This window comes from Geotrypetes seraphini, chromosome 12 (assembly GCF_902459505.1).
Source record: "Geotrypetes seraphini chromosome 12, aGeoSer1.1, whole genome shotgun sequence".
NCBI classification, from domain to species: Eukaryota; Metazoa; Chordata; class Amphibia; order Gymnophiona; family Dermophiidae; genus Geotrypetes; species Geotrypetes seraphini.
The window spans coordinates 118377577-118397457 of record NC_047095.1 but is presented as its reverse complement, the minus strand read 5'-3'; the positions used below and the strand labels follow the sequence as shown (position 1 = coordinate 118397457).

General features: G+C 44.7%; 1 protein-coding gene across 2 annotated transcripts in view; it reads left to right on the top strand.

Annotated features, from left to right (window-relative positions):
• Positions 1-14382, top strand: part of ABCF1 (ATP binding cassette subfamily F member 1) — a 70437-nt gene extending 56055 nt beyond the window's left edge. For both annotated transcript variants that reach the window (XM_033916325.1, XM_033916324.1), the window contains 8 exons: positions 2594-2768; positions 2854-2928; positions 3622-3692; positions 3772-3804; positions 3899-4067; positions 12186-12250; positions 13003-13075; positions 13929-14382. In XM_033916325.1, the coding sequence (XP_033772216.1) occupies positions 2594-2768; positions 2854-2928; positions 3622-3692; positions 3772-3804; positions 3899-4067; positions 12186-12250; positions 13003-13075; positions 13929-14101 (834 nt within the window). In that variant the 3' untranslated portion in view covers positions 14102-14382. The remainder of the gene's footprint in view (positions 1-2593; positions 2769-2853; positions 2929-3621; positions 3693-3771; positions 3805-3898; positions 4068-12185; positions 12251-13002; positions 13076-13928) is intronic.
• Positions 14383-19881: the final 5499 nt, after the last annotated feature.

Below are 19881 nucleotides of genomic sequence, written 5' to 3'. Positions count from 1 at the left end.
TTGAAAAAAATAACAGAAATGTGTGAGCAATGGAATCCACTACATCTTTCATGGTGGGGAAGAATTCAAACAATTAAAATGATGATATTGCCTGTGGTTTGTTACCAAATGAGTATGATTCCAATATTTTTTCAGGGGTCATTTTATAAAAAACTTAACAAAGTTCTTACAAAATTTGTTTGGTGTGGGAAAAGACCAAGAATCGCTTTAGTATCATTACAAAGACCAATTATGGAAGGGGGGGTAAATTTTCCAAATTTTTATAGGTATCATCAAGCCTATATTTTAAGACAGGGTATGTATTGGATCCTCCCAGACCTTTAGAAAATGTACCAGATTGGCTATATTTAGAATGGCGGCTCCTGTTCCCTTTATATCCAGAACAGTTAATAACTATAACAATGCCTAAAAGATACAAAGACCACAGAATTTTATTTGACACTTGGAAAACATTGAGATATATCAGTAATCTATCACCAGAACCTATTGCTAAATCTCTAAATCAATCAATATGGATAAACTCCAGAATCAGAATTGGCGGATTTAAAATCGTCTGGAAACAATGGATAAATGCAGGAATAAGAACATTGAATGATGTCATATCAGAAGGATCACTGCTTAGTTTTTCACAATTGCAAAATAAATTTGGATTAAATAAAACACAATATTTTAAATGGATGCAATTGAAGCAGGCCATTCAGGTAGGGTTCCCTGAATGGAAAAATCTAAATAATCAATATAGTCTACAGGTTCTATGTTTCCAGGCGGATTTTTTGGGTCACCAAGCCGCAAAATGGTACAAATTGATATACGGATTTTTAAATAAAAAAAAGAAAACAGGTCTTAGGGATATTTGGAGTATTGAGATTGGTCAGACAATTTCTGAATCTCAATGGCCACGATTTTGGTCCTGGAGATTAAGATCTACAAAGTCAGCATCTATGAATCAAACATGGTTGTTCTTATTACATAGAGTATTCTGGACCCCAACGCGCCTGCAAAAAATAGATAGTACTAGATCTAATAGATGCTGGCATTGTAAATTGGAAATAGGGACGTTAGATCATTTAATCTTTTTCTGTCCCTGTGTAAACGCATTTTGGAATTCAATTTGGCCCCAAATTAATAAATTACTAGAGAATCACGTAGGACTCTCATATGACACCATATTATTTGGCACTGCAATGAGAACTAAGAGTCCGATTTCAGCAAATAATAATAAGCTATTACTAATACTAACAGGAGTCGCCATGCAACAAATTACTCAAAATTGGAAAGATTATACCAAATTAAATTATATGTTCTGGTGGAATTCTGTCTGTCATATTTATAAAATGGAAAAAATATTAGCGTTACAACAGGGAAATCTTCTTAATTTCAAGAAAATTTGGCAACCATTGACAAATTATTCTAATGATTAATTTCTTAGCACAATGATAAAAATTATATATGAATGGGGTGGGATTTTGATTAATTAATGGAAACATATTATATAAAAAGGGGGAGGGATTTATATTCTATATGTTAATGTATAATCTTTATCATATTATATTTTAAATAATATGAATTATTAATGATAATATTTTGGATATGTAATAATTAATAATATTTTGTATGATTCAAATATTGTAAGAATGGAAAATCTATAAATAAAAATTTAAAAAAAAAAAAAAAAAAAAAAAAAGAAGCAGAAGATGGAACTTTGGAACTGTACAAAGCATTGCTGGAGTCTGCAGAATTATTGGAAGAGGCTGACCAAGAAGGTCAGTGTAAGTGGGGGAAACCTCTTATTGGGTCTCCATGGGTGGATCCGGGGATGTTACCACAGTCGCAGAATGCACCTCAGTAGAGGCAGGGGAGAATGCATAAGTTCCTATAGAATGTGACTGTCCTTTTTTTTTTTTTAATTTTATTTATTCATTTTTGAATTCTTACAAGTGAATTAAACATATTATAATCAATTATCATATGACACATGTATTACAAACAAATCTTATAATATAAAATAAATCCCCCCCTTTTGTCAAATTCCTATTTCCATGTGATATACGTTCCCCATCCCACCCCTATATATCTACTACCAATGTGCTAAGATATCTGATCATTAGAATAATTATACATTGTGGTGGAACTCAGTTTGTCATATATATAAAATGGAAAAGGTGTTAGCGTTACAACAAGGGAATCTTCATAATTTCAAAAAAATTTGGGAACCATTGACTAATTATTCTAATGACTGTCTTTTTCAGGCTCAGGTAGGCATTCTATCATATTTGCTGTAGCTTGCCATATTATGGTCAGGCCCCAGAAAGTGGAGGGCATTTTTTTTGAATCCAGGCTTCTTGATGTCCTCGGCCTTTTCCTTTTCTCCCTTTGTTGTCCCCCAAGGAAAATAGGATTGAGGCTAAATCAAATTGAGAAATGGTTTAAAAGTAGACGGACCGGATGGAGAGACTGGCAAGAGTGCAAACTACATCTAGGAAGACGCACACGGGCACATGCTCAGTCTTTCAGCCTTTGCAGAGCTCTAGGGAAGAAGGTTTCTCTTTAGTCTGCCTCATTTTTTTTACTTTTTTCTTCCCTTCAATTCCAGCAAGAGAAGGTGACAAAGGAGGCCCTGACGCGGAAGCAACAGAAATGCCGTAAGAAGAACCAAGAGGATGAAGGGAACGAGCCAGCAGAGCTGCTAAAGAGACCGCGGGAATACACAGTGAAATTCACTTTCCCCAACCCTCCGCCGCTCAGCCCACCAATCTTAGGACTACATGGTAAGCCGCCTGCTGCTGGGTAAGTTGTCACGTCTCGTACTCTTTGGCCAGGCAGGACACTAATAAGCCCTTTGTTTGTTTGCAGCTGTAGATTTTGGCTACGAAGGTCACCTTTTGCTGTTCAAGAACTTGGACTTTGGCATTGACATGGAGTCTCGAAGTAAGAAAACGCAGAGGTGAATGGGGAGCATCAGCATCGCAGTAACATACAATCTGATGGTAGATAAGAACCAAAAGGCCCATCTGGTCTCGGCCCATATTAACACCGATAATATGCCATTGACCCCATGTAATCTGTGGCTTTCTCTGAAATCCTCCCAGCCATTTCCTCACCCTGTTCTCTGATCTGGGAGCCTAACACTGACAGACCCTAATTAGGGACTTTTCTCTGGGCCTTCTAAAAAAGATGTGGGCATAAGAAATGCCTCCACTGGGTCAGACCAGAGGTCTATCGTGCCCAGCAGTCCGCCCACGCAGCGGCCCAACAGGTCTAGGACCTGTGCAGTAGCCCTCTATCTATACCCCTCTATCCCTTTTTCCAGTAGGAAATTGTCCAATCCTTTCTTGAACCCCTGCACCGTACTCTGCCCTATTACGCCCTCTGGAAGCGCATTCCAGATGTCCAAAACACGCTGGGTAAAGAAAAACTTCCTAGCATTCGTTTTGAATCTGTCCCCTTTCAGTTTTTCCGAATGCCCTCTCGTTCTTTTATGTTCTGAAAGTTTGAACAATCTGTCCCTCTTGCCCATTGTTAAGAAGAATTGGCATCTAGGACTTCAGAATAGGTTTAGGGGTCTGGCAGCAACGATTGTGCAAATCCTGGGAATTAGTAGATGGTTATTCTCTTTTACAGTCTGTATTGTGGGGCCTAATGGAGTGGGAAAGAGTACTCTTTTGCTGCTACTGACAGGGAAGCTTCCTCCGGTGAGTACTGCTCTTGGTACATTTTCTCCTTGTAGCGTTTCACCAAATGCTTTGGAGTAACTTCTGTCTTTCATTTCAGACCAAAGGGGAGATGAGGAAGAACCACAGGCTGGTATGTTATATGCCGTGTGCTGAGGTCTTTTGTTTATGGTGTAGTCTTTTTGAGCACTATACTCACTTTGCACTTGCTTTTCTTGCCTGCCTAGAAAATTGGTTTCTTCAACCAGCAGTATGCCGACCAGCTAAACATGGAGGAGACGGCCACCGAATACCTGCAGAGAAACTTTAATTTGCCCTACCAGGATGCCCGCAAGTGCCTGGGACGTTTTGGGCTGGAAAGCCATGCCCACACCATCCAGATCTGCAAACTCTCAGGTATCGCCTGCATTGCTGGGGCATCGGAGCAGAGAGGGATGGCCACTAACTGAGGATACAGGAACAGTTGAGGAGGATGAAGACAAATGGAGATCCCACTAAGGAGAGAGAGGCTGGTGGGGCTAATTACAGGAATTGCTGAGAAAGGGGAGCAGCTAAAAGCAACAAACATATACCAGCCCCCCCCCCCCCCCCCCACCACACACACACACACACCTTTCTCAGTAGTTCATGTGAGTGGAGTAAAAGCAGGAGCACTCTAAAACAAAGTTGCTTACCTGTAACAAAGGTTATCTTTAAAGAGTAGGATTATACCATTACGTGACCTGAGAGAACACTTGAGCTTGATAGTTCTCAAGAGAGCCAGAAAAAGTTAGAACATTTTTCTGGGCATGCCTAGGATTTCCCATGCACACTACTGCTGCCTGTTGTTGAGTTCATATTGGCGTTGGTACTTGAGAGGACAAGAAGGATGGGATTCTTTTTTTTTTTTTTCCCCAATTCTTTATTCATTTTTCCAAATCTTTATTCATTTTTTTTTAATTTTTTTTTTTAATTTCTTTATTCATTTTTTCATATTACAACAAGTGTATCAGAAAAATACATATAATCTTATAAACACACACTTGATTTTCTTTCATGAATACTTTAAGTACAATATATCATATTTATATTCAGATTTGGAGACCATTAGCAGATTTTTGTAATGATTAATAACATTTTTCCATAATAAGAGATTTGGTAAGTGGGGATGTGGGTGGGTATTATTTCATTTACCTTACAATATGTATGAATTAATTAATGTATTTTTAAGTATTAGGTTAGAATTTCTGAAATACGAAGGGAGGGCTTGGGGGGGGGTTATTTTATTTATATTTGTCATACATATAAATCTTTATTCATTTTAATACATACATCAAGTGTACATTAAATACAAACTGATTTTATGTATTATTGAATTGGGAGGGAGGGATGGGGGATTATTATATTTAATAAAAATGATATAAATTTAGATTTCTTACATAATATTTTAACATTCTTTAGGATCGGGCTACTTTAGCATCGCCAGTCGTAGACGCGGTGGTCTCGGCGATTTCTAAGCGGCATACCGTGCCTGTTGAGAGCGGTTCTGCCTTGCGGGACTCTGAGGAGCACAAGTTGGAGAACATCCTTAAGCAAAATTTTCAGGTCTCTGCCTTTGGGGTCCAGGCGGCTATTTGTGGGGGGCTGGTCGCTCACGCCGTGTTTCGGTGGGCTGAGCGTGTCCTGGATCGGGAGTCTGATGACTGGTCTCTGGTGGATCAGGAGGTGGCGAAGATTGAGATGGCTGCCTCGTTCCTCTCAGATGCTCTATATGACTTGGTGCGGATCTCGGCTAAGTCTGTGGCCTTTGGTGTGGCCGCGCAACGTATTTTGTGGCTGCGCGCTTGGGCGGCGGATGCTGCGTCCAAAGCTAAGCTTACTAAATTTCCCTTTCGGGGGTCCTTTTTGTTTGGAGAGGAATTGGATAAGTTGATTCAGACTCTGACGGACTCAAAGGTGCCCCATCTGCCTGAGGACCGTGCCCGCCCTGCGTCTCGGGGTGGCGCTGCCCGGGGGCGTTTGCGGGAGTTTCGCAAGTATCGCCCTGGGCATGGGGCTGCTTCTTTCCCGGCTCCAGGGTTTTCCCAGGGTCGGTTCTTCCAGCGCATGCAGCCCTTTCGGGGGGCAGGGAATCCCTCCGCCAGTTCCCCCGCTTCCCGTCCTGCACAATGACTCCTTGCCGGCGCCCCCTTTGGTTCCGGTGGGGGCCCGGCTGCGCAAATTTTTCCCCAAATGGGCCGAGATCACGTCTGATCAGTGGGTCCTGGAGGTGGTGTGGGACGGTTATGCCCTGGAGTTCGCCCGCTCTCTGCCGGACCTTTTCCTCGCCTCTCCATGTCAGACTCCTTGGAAGACGCAGGCTTTTCGCCAGACCCTTCAGCGCTTGCTAGATCTCAAGGCAGTTGTTCCAGTGCCCCCTCCGGAGTGGGGCACAGGCAGGTACTCCATTTACTTTGTGGTGCCCAAGAAGGAGGGGACCTTTCGGCCCATCCTGGATTTGAAAGGGGTCAACAGGGCTCTCAAGATTCCATCTCTCCGCATGGAAACTCTGCGGTCGGTCATTCTGGCGGTTCAGCCGGAGGAGTTTCTCACTTCTCTCGATCTGACGGAGGCCTACTTGCATGTTCCCATTCGGGCCTCTCATCAGCGCTTCCTTCGCTTTGCGATCTTGGGTCGGCACTATCAGTTCTGTGCGCTTCCCTTTGGTCTGGCCACGGCTCCCCGGACGTTCACCAAGGTGATGGTGGTCGTCGCGGCAGCCTTGCGGTCGGAGGGCATCCTGGTACACCCCAGCTGGACGACTGGTTGATTCGGGCAAAGTCGTTGCAGGAGAGCTCCCGGGTTACGGCTCGGGTGGTGGATTTTCTCCGGTCGCTAGGCTGGGTGGTCAACCTTTCCAAGAGTCGGTTGGTCCCGGCTCAGCGTCTGGAGTACCTTGGGGTTCTGTTCGTCACCTCTTAATGAAATGTTAAATTTGATGCTAATATGTGAGTTAATCAAGTGTGTATCTTTAAGTTTTATATGAGTTTAATTGATACACTTGTTTTAACATACAAAAATGAATAAAAAATTAAAAAAAATACAAACTATCATAATACATTATCACTTGAAAATTCCATCACAATGTGTATCTAAAAGCTTTATATCCCACCCCCTCCCATAACCATACACAAATAATAAAATTCATATGTATATTAATCATTTAAAAATATGCAATATATATATGCAATTCCTTTATTCATTTTTCAATCTTAACATAGAAACATAGAAATAGACGGCAGATAAGGGCCCACGGCCCATCTAGTCTGCCCACCTTAATGTCCCTCCCCTACCTTTGCCCTGTGAATAGATCCCATGTGCCGATCCCATTTGGCCTTAAAATCAGGCACGCTGCTGGCCTCAATCACCTGTAGTGGAAGACTATTCCAGCGATCAACCACTCTTTCAGTGAAAAAGAATTTCCTGGTGTCACCTCGTAGTTTCCCGCCCCTGATTTTCAACGGATGCCCTCTTGTTGTCGTGGGACCCTTGAAAAAGAAGATATCTTCCTCCGCCTCGATGCGGCCCGTAAGATACTTGAACGTCTCGATCATGTCCCCCCTCTCTCTGCGCTCCTCGAGCGAGTATTGCTGTAATTTGTCAAGCCCTTTTTCGTATGGTAGATCCTTGAGTCCCGAGACCATCCGGGTGGCCATTCTTTGCACCGACTCCAGTCTCAGCACATCCTTGCGATAATGCGGCCTCCAGAATTGCACACAGTATTCCAGGTGCACAATATTACATCAATTGAATCATATATATCACTTGAATTTCTTTTCTAATATCATCTCCAATTCATAAATTAAGCCCCTTTCCCACCCTCCCTTTCCACAAAATATTATAAAGCAAACATATCTCACATATAATATATTCAAAAATATTGATTTAACCAATAATATAGCTATAATCCCCCCTTTCCCATAATTATAATTATACTTTTAGTGTAAAAAGGTGTCTAATCATTACAATATGTTATCAATGGCCCCCAAATCTTTTTAAAATTATTATAGTTCCCTTTTTGTATGGCAGTTATTCTTTCAATTTTGTATATGTGAAATAATGAGTTCCACCAGAAAGTGTAATTGAGTCTGGTGTCATTTTTCCAATTTCTGGTGATATGTTGAATGGTTAAGAACATAAGTACCGTATTTTCGCGGATATAACGCGCACCCGTGTAAAACAAGCACACGGGTATAGCGCGCGGGGAACACAAATCTATGTAAAAAAATTTTAATATAGCGCGCACACGCGTATACCGCGCATGCTAAAACCTCTCCCGCCTACTCCGAACCGACATCCTCCCCCCCCGCTAGCTTACCCGCGTTTTACAACTTTTTTTTTTCAATCCGATCCGGCATCCCCCTACGAACCGGCATCCTCCCCCCCCGCTCACGTCACACACCCCTCCCCCGCGATCCTACATCCCCCCCCCAGCACCGCAAAACATGTCTTACCCGATTGGGCACCGGCACCAGCACCAATGCACAGGATGTGCCAGTGCCAGTGCCCGAAGATCCTCCCTCGTTGGTTTGGGCTGGGCTGAGCTGGGCGGTGCGGTGCAGGAGAGATCCTCCTTCTTCCTGCGCCGGGCTGGACTAGGCTTTGAGCATTTGCGCATGCTCAAAGCCTTCTGGTCTCGCTCTCTCATGTTTTGCGGTGCTGGGGGGGGAGGGGTGAGCGGGGGGGGAGGATACCGGTTCGTAGGAGGGATACCGATTGGATTGAAAAAAAAAGTTGTATACCGCGCTCACGCATATAACGCGCGAGGGGTATGCGCGGTAGGTAAAAACGCGTATAATGCGCGCGTTATATGCGTGAAAATACGGTAGTCGCCTCCGCCGGGGCAGACCAGAGGTCCATCCCGCCCCGCGGTCCGCTCACGCATATTGCCTGAGCAGCGGTCCCTGACTAATTTTATACCTACCTCTACACTTATCTCTAAACCTTCAACTGCTCTTATCAAGTTCAAGTTCACGTTTATTTGATTAATCGCCTAAGAACATAAGAAGTTGCCTCCACTGGGTCAGACCGAGGTCCATTCTGCCCAGCGGTCCGCTCCCGCGGCGGCCCATCAGGTCCGCGACCTGTGAAGTGGTTACTGACCAATTCAATAACCTACCTCAAGTTCTATCTGTACCCCTCTATCCCCTTATCCTCTAGGAACCTATCCAAACCTTTCTTGAACCCCTGTACAGAGTTCTGGCTTATCACCTCCTCTGGAAGCTTGTTCCATGTGTCCACCACCCTCTGGGTAAAAAAGAACTTCCTAGCATTTGTTCTAAACCTGTCCCCTTTCAATTTCTCCGAGTGACCCCTAGTGCTTGTGGCTCCCCACAGTTTGAAGAATCTGTTCTTATTCACTTTCTCTATGCCCTTTAGGATTTTGAAAGTTTCTATCATGTCCCCTCTAAGTCTCCTCTTCTCCAGGGAGAACAGCCCCAGCTTTTTTAACCTGTCAGCGTATGAGAAATTTTCCATACCTTTTATCAGTTTAGTCGCCCTCCTCTGCACTCCCTCGAGTACCGCCATATCCTTTTTGAGGTACGGCGACCAGTATTGAACACAGTACTCCAGGTGCGGGCGCACCATTGCGCGATACAGCGGCATGATGACTTCCTTTGTCCTGGTTGTGATACCTTTTTTGATGTTGCCCAGCATTCTATTTGCTTTCTTTGAGGCTGTCGCACACTGTGCCGATGGTTTCAGTGATGTGTCAACCATAACTCCCAGATCCCTTTCAAGGTTACTCACCCCTAGCCGTGTTCCCCCCATTTTGTAGCTGAACATCGGGTTCTTTTTCCCTACATGCATGACTTTGCATTTCTCTACGTTAAAACTCATTTGCCACTTATTTGCCCAGTCTACCAGTCTCGTTAGGTCCCTTTGCAGGTTTTCACAGTCTTCTGTGTTCCTAACCCTGCTGCAGAGTTTGGTGTCATCAGCAAATTTGATAACCTCACATTTTGTCCCGGTCTCCAGATCGTCAATAAATATATTAAACAATAGAGGTCCCAGCACCGACCCCTGTGGAACTCCGCTCGTGACCCATTGCCAGTCTGAATATTGGCCCTTTATTCCAACCCTCTGTTTCCTATATAAGAAATTCTAAGCGATGTACAGTTAAAAGAAATTAAGGGAAGACTAACTGTCTAATTATTAAAAAGTTAAAAAGCATAGAACAAATTTGTTAACAGCTTATATAAAAAAGAAACAAGTTTAAATAAAAAACATATATCTCATTAATAGCAAATAAAACAATAGTAACCTGCAATTTAGGGATAAAACTATACATATAGTACCCCTATCTGTACCCCTCAATCCCTTTGTCCTCCAGGAACCTATCCAGGTCTTCCTTGAAACCCTGTACTGTGCTATTTCCTATCACGGCCTCCGGAAGGGTGTTCCATGTGTCCACCACCCTCTGTGTGAAAAAGAATTTCCTTGCGTTTGTTCTAAACCTGTCCCCCTTCAATTTCATCGAGTGTCCCCTTGTTCTTGTGGTTTCTTTCAAATTGAAAAATCTGTCCTTGTCAACCTTTTCGATGCCCCTCAGGATCTTGAAGGTCTCTATCATATCTCCTCTGAGTCTCCGCTTTTCCAGGGAGAACAGCCCCAGCTTCTTCAGTCTGTCAGTGTATGTAAGGTTTTCCATACCCTTAATCAGTTTAGTTGCTCTTCTCTGGTTGGATGGGATTCTTAATGTATTAGACTGTGAGCCCACTGGGCCAAATAGGGAAACTACTTGGAGTACCTGCTTGTAAACCGCCTTGATATCTGCAGAGGAAAGGCAGAACTCATATGACCATGTGGAGACCCCACCAACTACAAGTAAGCAATTCTGCTTTCTTTTAAAAAAAAAAAAAAAAAACCCAGCATAGCTGCAGTTGTCCAGAGAGGATATTTGTAAAACAGTGACACAGTTGTTTGTAAACCACTTCCTGAAGCACTACGGTCTCGACCGGTTCATAGACAACTTGGTGAAAGACAAAGGCGCGCGCCGACAACTGAGCGCAAGATGGAGGCGCGCGCTGAAGAAAATTACAGTTTTTAGGGGCGCCGACGGGGGGGGTTTTGTTGGGGAGCCCCCCCAGTTTACTTAATAGAGATCGCGCCGGCGTTGTGGGGGGTTTGGGAGGTTGTAACCCTCCACATTTTACTGTAAACTTAACTTTTTCCCTAAAAACAGGGAAAAAGTGACGTTTTCAGTAAAATGTGGGGGGTTACAACCCCCCACACCCCCACAACGCGGCGTGATCTCTATTAAGTAAAGTGGGGGGGGTTCCCCCCCCACGCCCCCCGTCGGAGCCGTAAAAACAGTAATTTTGTGCGGCGCACGCCTCCGCACTGCACTCAATTGTCTGCGCACGCCTTTGTCCAGGTGCGATTTTGACCTGACACCATCTCGACCAGGCTTCAAAAACAGACCTTGGCTTTGGACAGTTCAAGCTCAACGCTTCAGCCTGCCTCCTGCACCTGATTTTAAAGTGTGGGATCTCTTAGAGGAGGAGATAATGGTTTCTGCAGATGGGCAGACTAGATGGGCCATTTGGCCCATTTCTGCCATCATGTTTCTATGTTGTAGAGTAGCTAGAATATCTGTAGTCCTCAAGTTGGGAGTCTCCTCTTGTGTGCCCTGAAATAATCCTGCTTGTCCATAGAGCATGATTGCACAATCCTACAGACACACACCTCTAACTCTTTTTCCTGAGGCTTAAAAAACTAAAAGAACTGGAGCACAGGGATACCTGCATAGGCTAAGAAGACATTTATTGAAAATATGATGAAGGGTGGGTGGTAGGGGGGGTTATTGATTTTACTAGATGTTTATTTTGTTTTAAATTTTTTTATTCATTTTCATACATCCACAAGTGTAACATAGAAATTTAAAACGATCACATAAAACATACACTTGAATTCCTTTCATGTATCACTAGATGTTTATATGGCAGATATCAAAGTGCTATTCTGGAATAATTTGTTGTAATATATTCTTTTGTGCACTTGTTGTTTAATTTGAATACGAATAAAGAATTAAAAAAAAAAAAAAGACATTTCCAGAGCTCCGGGAGAGAAGATTGACTAGGATCCATCCAGTTATACCACTATCCACCTAAGTGGCTGTAGGGTTCTGGTGTCCAGAAGAAAAAAGACCAAGGATGCCTAAATCCACCATGGATTGTGTAGGGCACAAATGGGTTTTTTTTGTTTGTTTCAGAGTCACGGTACATCTGTTGCTGCTTGTCAGATGATGTCATCTAGAAGTACAACCAGCTTGTTCTCTGAGAACTGTTGAAAAGACAGGGTTATGTTTAATATTTTAAAACCATTTTCCAGTTGTACTTCCTCACTCTCTCATACCTGAAGAAGCATTTTCTGGGTCCTTTTTAGGGGGACATCTTATGTTCTTGTTTTTGCAGCAGGCCATGTGAAAGTTGAGCTACGAGTATATGTCTCATGTGATGCTCAGATGAAACATAAACTCTTTCTCTTTCTCAGGGGGACAGAAGGCACGGGTGGTGTTTGCAGAGCTTGCATGTCGACAGCCGGATGTCATCATCCTGGTAAGTAAAGATCCCTTTCAGTCTTTTCTATGCAAAAAAAAAAATGTGCTGAGTTAAAATCAGGATTTACAGCAGAGGTGGACAAAACTATAGCCTATAAGTGTTTTCTGGTCTTCAGCAGCCCAATCATTCTGGGTCACAGGAGTGACATCTTTTCTGCCAGCCTGCGAGAGGACATGACATCTGCTGGCCAGATTAAGATGCAAGTCTCTGTCCCTTAGTCAGAGCTCCAAGGGAACTCCCTTCTCCTTCTCAGCTGGAGTTTCAAGGAGACTCCCAATAGAATGGACTGGTGAATATTTGTCCACCTCTAATTTATAGCATTCCTAGGAGATTTCATACATGAGCATAGTGACCTATATTACAGCTGCATTTTTGCCTATTTTCAGCATGTTTTTGGAAGATTTTCAGACTACATTTAAGTCCTAACCCTACCAACTTGTAAAGCACCATATTGTTGTCATTCCCTCTGTAGTCCTCTACCCTCTCTATCTCTTCATCATGTGAGCAGCATATATTGATCACCATTTTTGTCTAACGTAGATTGTAAGCTTTTTCAAGCAAGGACTGTCTCTTGCATGTTTAATGTACAGCTCTGCGTGCATCTGAAATAATAAATAATAGTAGTTTGAAACGGTCACATGCCATTTATATATATGCAAATCAGTAATTGCACGGACAGATAGACATACTAGGGACACTAGTGCTTTTCTTTATGCAAAAAAAATCACAGTTTGTCTTGCCATCCCCAGGATGAGCCTACAAATAACCTGGACATCGAGTCAATTGATGCTCTATCTGAGGCGGTGAATGAGTATAAAGGAGGTGAGGATAGAGGCTTGGAATTATGGGAATGGGGACTTGTATATTGCCTTTTTGTGGCTTTGGCATTTCAAGGGTGACATTCATAGAGGTGGGCACTGGAGGATTAAGTGACTTGCCCAAGGTCACAAGGAGCAGCACTGGGATTTGATCTCACAACCTCTTGAGTGCAGAGGCAGCAGTTCTACTAATGAGCCACATCTTCCCCTTTGCTGCTTCAGGTCATGTTAATGCCACCTTCTGACTCAGGCTCCTGCCCTTTTGGTGTAAGGATGCTGCTGCTTAGCACTTAGTCAGCTGCAAAGGCAGATTAGAAAAATGACTGCCTAGTTATTCTCTAGTGCAGTGGTTCTCAAGCCAGTTGGATTTTCAGGATATCCGACAGGACACAGGGAGTGGAAATGACCACACAACTGTGTAACACACCAGTCAAACTGTGGACTGTTCTGGGGTTGGGTTGGGTTTTTTTTTCTGTTCTCTGGCCTTTTCAGGATATCCACAATGCATATGCACGAGAGATTGGTATACCAAAGAGGTAGTGTATGCAAATCTTTCTCATGCTTATTCATTGTTTCTTGCCTGGAAACCTGACTGGCTGGATGGTGCCTCAAGGATTGTGTTGAGAACCACTGCTCTAGTGGGAGCCAGACAAAAAGAAAAGAGGAAGGATAAATGCAGGGCATGAAGGTTCAATGAAAGGGTTAGGAAAGGTAGAAGATTTTACCGGGGGAAAGGGGCATCCATGTAAAGCTGACTGGGGAGAAGAGCCTCCCCTGTACAGCCTCTTATTGGAAAGTAGGTATATAGGCTAAGATGGATAACACTAGCTCTTGCGCTTTCTTCTGTTTCCCTGTAGCTGTGATCATTGTCAGCCATGACGCCCGGCTCATCACTGAGACCAATTGCCAGCTCTGGGTGGTGGAGGAGCAGACAGCCAATCAGATAGAGGGAGACTTTGAGGACTACAAACGGGAGGTGCTGGAGTCACTGGGAGAGGTGATGGTGAACAAAGCTGCCGCGAAAGAGTGAGTGGGAGCTCTTGGACTCAGAATCTGAACCATCATGACTGGATCCTGCTCACTAATGAACTGTGCCAAGCTGTAAAGTTGATAGCAGGAAGAGATGGGGAGGGTCAGAAGCACCTCCTGATTTATTCTGGACAATATGAACCATGAAATATTTATATACTGGGATGGAGATTTGATTTCTGTGAGCTTGCCATTGCCATCATGAAGAGACTATAGTTGAGAAAAAGGACAAAAAAGAATTCGGCATTGATTTAATAATTAAAATTCTCTTCATTTTCTGCTTGTCTTTGTCTTGAGAGCGAGTGATACATTTGTATAATTTTAAAGCAATAACAGGTTCAGGTTACCCTTTGGGCTCCTTGCTGTACTACAAGTTGGATGAGGCAGTGGGGGGTTGAAGCTACTAGACCTTTCCACAGTCCACTGACCTGGATTTTTCCAGTGTCATATCTGTGGCAGCCCTGCCAACCCAGTCTGAGAAGCTCTGTTGAGCTGTGGGATCTATAATATGCTTGCATCCATCAGATGCAAACTGCTCGCCTTAATAAAAAAAGAGAGAAAGCATTGTTTTTAAAAAAAATCTTTATTGGGACACTGGATCATGTGTTGTTCTTATTGTCCTTTGATATTTAAATTTTTGAGATCAATATGGGGTAGAATTAATAACATTTTGGAATCATCAATTCCACTAACGTATGAGGCGGTAATTTGTAGAACATTATGACATGTTAAGCCCCCTATGAATCAATATAAAGGCCATCTTTCTTTAGCACTCTCCAGACCAGTAGAGGTTAATCTTTACGAATGGGTATATATCCAATAATGACCAGCAGCTGGAGACTGAAAACAAAAATGTGAGATAGTACATAAGATATCCCCTTCTCTATTCTCATCAGTCTACTTCAGTCTCCAGCAGGTGTTGAGTGATCTGTACCCATCTCCCTTGGTAGGGCTGTTGGAATTTGTTTAGGGGGTTTCTAGTCCCTGTTTTTGGCCAGACAGAGCTTGGGCGGGCCCTGTTTGGGGGTCTGTCTGACCTCGGGGGTGTCAAACCTGGCTGGTCTCAAGCGGGGTCCCTCCCCCCCACTTCCCCACATTTTTTTAGAGGAGCCTCAGCAGTAAGCCTTGCCCCCTAAATCAAGCAAGGCATATTGCTTCGAGAGCCTGTGAAGTCTGTTCTGTAAAAAAAACAAACAAACCCAGGAAAAAAACCAAATCCTGAGGTAGTGCTGGTCTGGAGGGTTGTTTACCTTTAAGATAACTGTATTTTACTGTATTTTTTCATCTAATCGGCACTTTGTTTCTAGCTAGGTAGCATATGGAGCATTGTGCCCTTATCCAGGGGAGTGTGATACAATTTGGTCCAGCGCCTGAACTTGGTGGTGGAGCTCCGTCGGCTGCAAGCGCCTAGAGCTCCCCGCCAATGGTACCTTGCGAGTTGGCTGGGAGCAGTGAGGAAGCCCGGTCTTCCCCAACCGCCCACGGAGGGATTCCCCGAACCACCAACGGTCGGGTTGCAAAGGATTCCCTCTCAGTTGATTTTTTGACAGCTGATGCCGACTTGCCTGTTTTAGCGGCTGGGACTGTTCAGGCTTCTCAGCCGCTACAGGCCATGGAGGGAGCATTTTTAGCGGGAACTTCGCCATTTTATCTGTCTGGCCCCTCCATTTTGTCTGCAACCTCAGGTGACCTTCCCCCTGTATTGCAAACGCAGGGGCAGGTTTCAGCTCCCTGCTGTCCCTGGATAACAATTGTTACGGTAAGTAACTGTGCTTTCCAGTGTCCCCTCAGGAGTGTGGCACCGGCTGGTATGCCATTTCCTTTGTGGTGCCCAAGAAGGAGGGGACCTTTCTCGACCTCCTCGATTTAAACAGGGATCATCAGGGCTCTCAGAATTCCCTCTTTTCGCATGGACACGCTGCAGTCTGTCCTTCTGGCTGTTCGGCCGGGGGAGTTCCTGACTTCTCTCGCTGTGACGGTGGCCTACATGCGTGTTTCCATTCGGTCCTCTCACCAGTGCTTCCTTCGCTTTGCGATCTTGGATCAGCACTTTCAGTTCTGTGCGCTTCCCTTTGGCCTGGCCACGTCTCCCCGGACGTTCACCAAGGTGATGGTGGTTGTCGTAGCAGCCTTGTGGTCAGAGGGCATTCTGGTGCACCCCCTACCTGGATGACTGGTTGGTTCGGGCACAGTCGTTGCTGGAGAGCATCCGGGTTACGGCTCAGGTGGTGGACTTTCTCCGGTCACTGGGCAGGGTGGTCAACCTTTCCAAGAGTCGATTGGTCCAAGCTCAGCGGCTGGAGTACCTTGGAGTTCTGTTCGACACCTCCTTGGGGAAGGTCTTACTTCCAGGGGCCTGGGTAAGCAACTTGCAATCTCAGATTTGCCTCTTTATGGCGTCCCAGTATCCTTGGGCACAGGATTTCCTCCAAGTCTTGGGGTCGATGGCGGCCTCCCTGGACGTGGTGAGGTGGGCGCGGGCCCACATGCATCCTCTTCTGTATGCTCTGCTCCAGAGGTGATCACCCCAGAGGTACAGTTTGGATGTCCCTGTCCCTCTGCGAGGCTTGGCGCACTGCGGTCTTCGTTGGTGGTTCCAGACTTCTCATCTGGTTCAGGGGGTGAGTCTGGATCTACCGCAGTGACCGGTGCTTCTCTTGGATACTAGTCTCCTCGGTTGGGGGGGCTCAGTGTCTAGGCCACTCGGCTCCAGGCACCTGGTCCACGGAGGAGGCGTCCTGGTTGTTCCATGTGTTGCAGCCCAGTGCCGTCCATCTGGTGCTGTTAGCCTTCCGCTCCCTTTTTAATGGGCGAGTCAGACTGAGTTCTGTTGGACAGGCCACAGCGGTGGCTTCGGGCAATCGTCAGGGAGGCACCGCAAACGCACAGGTGGCGTGGGAGGCGGCTCGGCTCTTCCTTTGGGCGGAATCACACCTTCTGGACCTCTCGGACTCTCACCTAGCCAGGGTGGAGAATGTTCAGGCGGACTTCCTCAGTCGTCACATCTTAGCTCCCAGAGAGTGATGTCTCAGCCCCGTGGCCTTTCAGTTGATAGTGCAGGCTTGGGGTCAGCCCCTGATGGCCATGAGTGGCATTGCCAAAGTGCCCCGCTTCTTCAGTTGTTGCAGGGTCGACCTGGCCAAGGGTCTGGATGCTCTGGTTCAACCATGGCCTTACTCTGAAGGCGGTCTTTTTGGTGGCCGTTACTTCCGCTAGCCGTGTTTCTGGGCTACAGGAATTCTCTTGTAGGGCTCCCTTTTTGGAGTTTTCTAGGAGAGCGGGTTGTCTTGAGGCCTGTTCCTTCCTTTCTGCCAAAGATAGTTTCTCCTTTTCATGTCAATCAATCTGTAGTCCTCCCGTTGTTGGGTAGTCGGGAGGACTCTTCTGAGCCACGATTGCTGTGCGAGTTAGCTGTCGATCAGGTCCTTCGCTCTTATGTGCAGCGGACCCAGGAGATCAGGAACTCAGATCATCTCTTTGTCCTTCTGGCGGATCCTCATAGGGGGGCTGCCGCTTCTACAGCTACTCTTGCGTGCTGGATCAAGGAAACTATTGCTTCCACTTCTCTTCCGAGACAGAAGCCTGTTCCGGAGTTTTCTCAAGGCTCATTTCACTCATGGTCCGGCGGCTTCTTGGGCTGTTGTCGCTCGTGCCTCCAGTGGACATTTGTAAGGCTGCGGTTTGGTCTTCCTTGTATTCCTTTGTCAGACTCTTTCGGGTAGATGTTCTGGCGCATCAGGACGCGGTGTTCGGTGTGCGTGTTCTGGTGTCAGCCCTTCGGGGGTCCCACCCGTGTGAGGGACTGCTTTGGTACGTCCCATTCGTAAAGATTAACCTCTATTGGTCTGGAGAATGCTAAAGAAGGAGAAATTAGGTTCTTACCTGCTAATTTACTTTCTTTTAGCTTCTCCAGACCAGTAGAGGTCCCCACCCTGTCTGTTATTGGAGTGTTGTGGCTGTTGCGTGGGCAGTTTTGTTTTTTGCTGTGGGTTCTAATATTTTTCTAGGGCCGGGGAGAATTAAAGAACAGCGGCTGTGGCTCGGCTGGCTTAGCTGGTGAGCTGTGGGGACATTTTCCTTCTGGTATTACTCTTCTGCATTTTCCAACAGCATTTTGGGTACGTTAATTGTTGCTCCTGTTCGGAGTATTGTTTATTTCTGTTTTCCGTTCTTAGTTCTGCTTGGCTATTCGGCAGACTGAGGGAAATAGAGAAGGGAGTATAGTATATAATGTCCCACAGTTTTGGTTTCAGTCTCCACCTGCTGGTCATGATTGGATATATACCCATTTGTAAAGATTAACCTCTACTGGTCTGGAGAAGCTAAAAGAAAGTAAATTAGCAGGTAAGAACCTAATTTCTCCTTTCCTTATAATCACTGGGATAGCCATCCAGATGATAACCTGAAACTGGAAGAACTATGATCGTTTAAATTTTTCTTTCTGATGGGCAAATCTTTGCTCTAGTTAGAGATTTGAAAGGATGAACGCTGATAGTTTGGGGCATGGTAATATATTTAAATTGGTATGGGGCCCATTGACGTCTTTTGTTACCTCATTATAATAGGTTTTTTATTGTAAGTCAGTTTTTGTTTATTTTGGTACACATCCAGGGAAGGGTGGGAGGGGGATTATTTCTGTCATAATTTGATTTTTTAATATTTATACATGGGATGGGTGGGAGGATGGAAGGATATGGCTAATGGGGTAAGGTTATTGGGGAAATCTATGTTACTGTGTTTTATTAAGTTATCATTAGGTGAGTAGGGGGAGAAATTGGTTGGTTATGTATATTTTAAAGTTAAATGTGCTTATATTGACTTATTATATATATGGTATATTTATGTATTGCACTATTAAAGATTGTAAAATCAATAAAGATTTTTTTAAAAAAAACTTTATTGAGTTTTCAAAACTGTCAAAAATGCAATACAATATACATACAAATAATAATAATCATATATGCACTTATAATCAATCAGTATCAGTACAAAAATAAAACCAAAAGAGAGAAAGCATTGTTGCTCACCTATAACAAGTGTTTCTTTATCGTCCTCCCAGACGGGCACATATGGATGGGTTTACACTCCTCTGCCACAGGTGGAGACTGAGAACACATTGACTTTTGGCAGTAGTACAAGTGGGCTGTGCAGTCCCATCTACAATCAGTCTGTTCTCAGTCTTGTGGAGGTGGTAAGCCTGTGCAGTCTTTCCTCTTGTTAGTTAGGGCCTGTTGGATCTGATTAGTGTAATCCAGGGCTGCCCAAGTCCGGTCCTCGAGATCTACTGGCAGGCCAGGTTTTCAGGATATCCACAATGAATATGCATGTGAGAGATTTGCCTGGACTGCCTTCTTGGTATGCAAAACTCTCTCATGCATATTCATTGTGGATATCCTGAAAACCTAGCCTGCCAGTAGATCTCGAGGACCGGACTTGGGCAGCCCTGGCTGTAATCCAACAACAAAACAAACTGTGGACGAAACACAATGTTCTTGACTTTCCTTTATTTCTTCAATCAATGTTAAAAAAAAAATGTCCACATCAACCGGATCCGATTAGTGACCTTTGTTGTCCTTTTCCCCCCCCCCCCCCCCATCCAGACACTTAACACGACCCAGGGCTTAGTTATTCCAACAAGCATGACGCTAGCCTAGCCTGCAATTTCATATGGGCCCCAGTACCTGTCCACTTACTGCTTATCTTAGGCAAGGTTGCTGCTCCCTCCCTATCCTTGCTGTTTTGGCACAAGGTGATCCCCCACCCCCACGATTCCCAGAATGG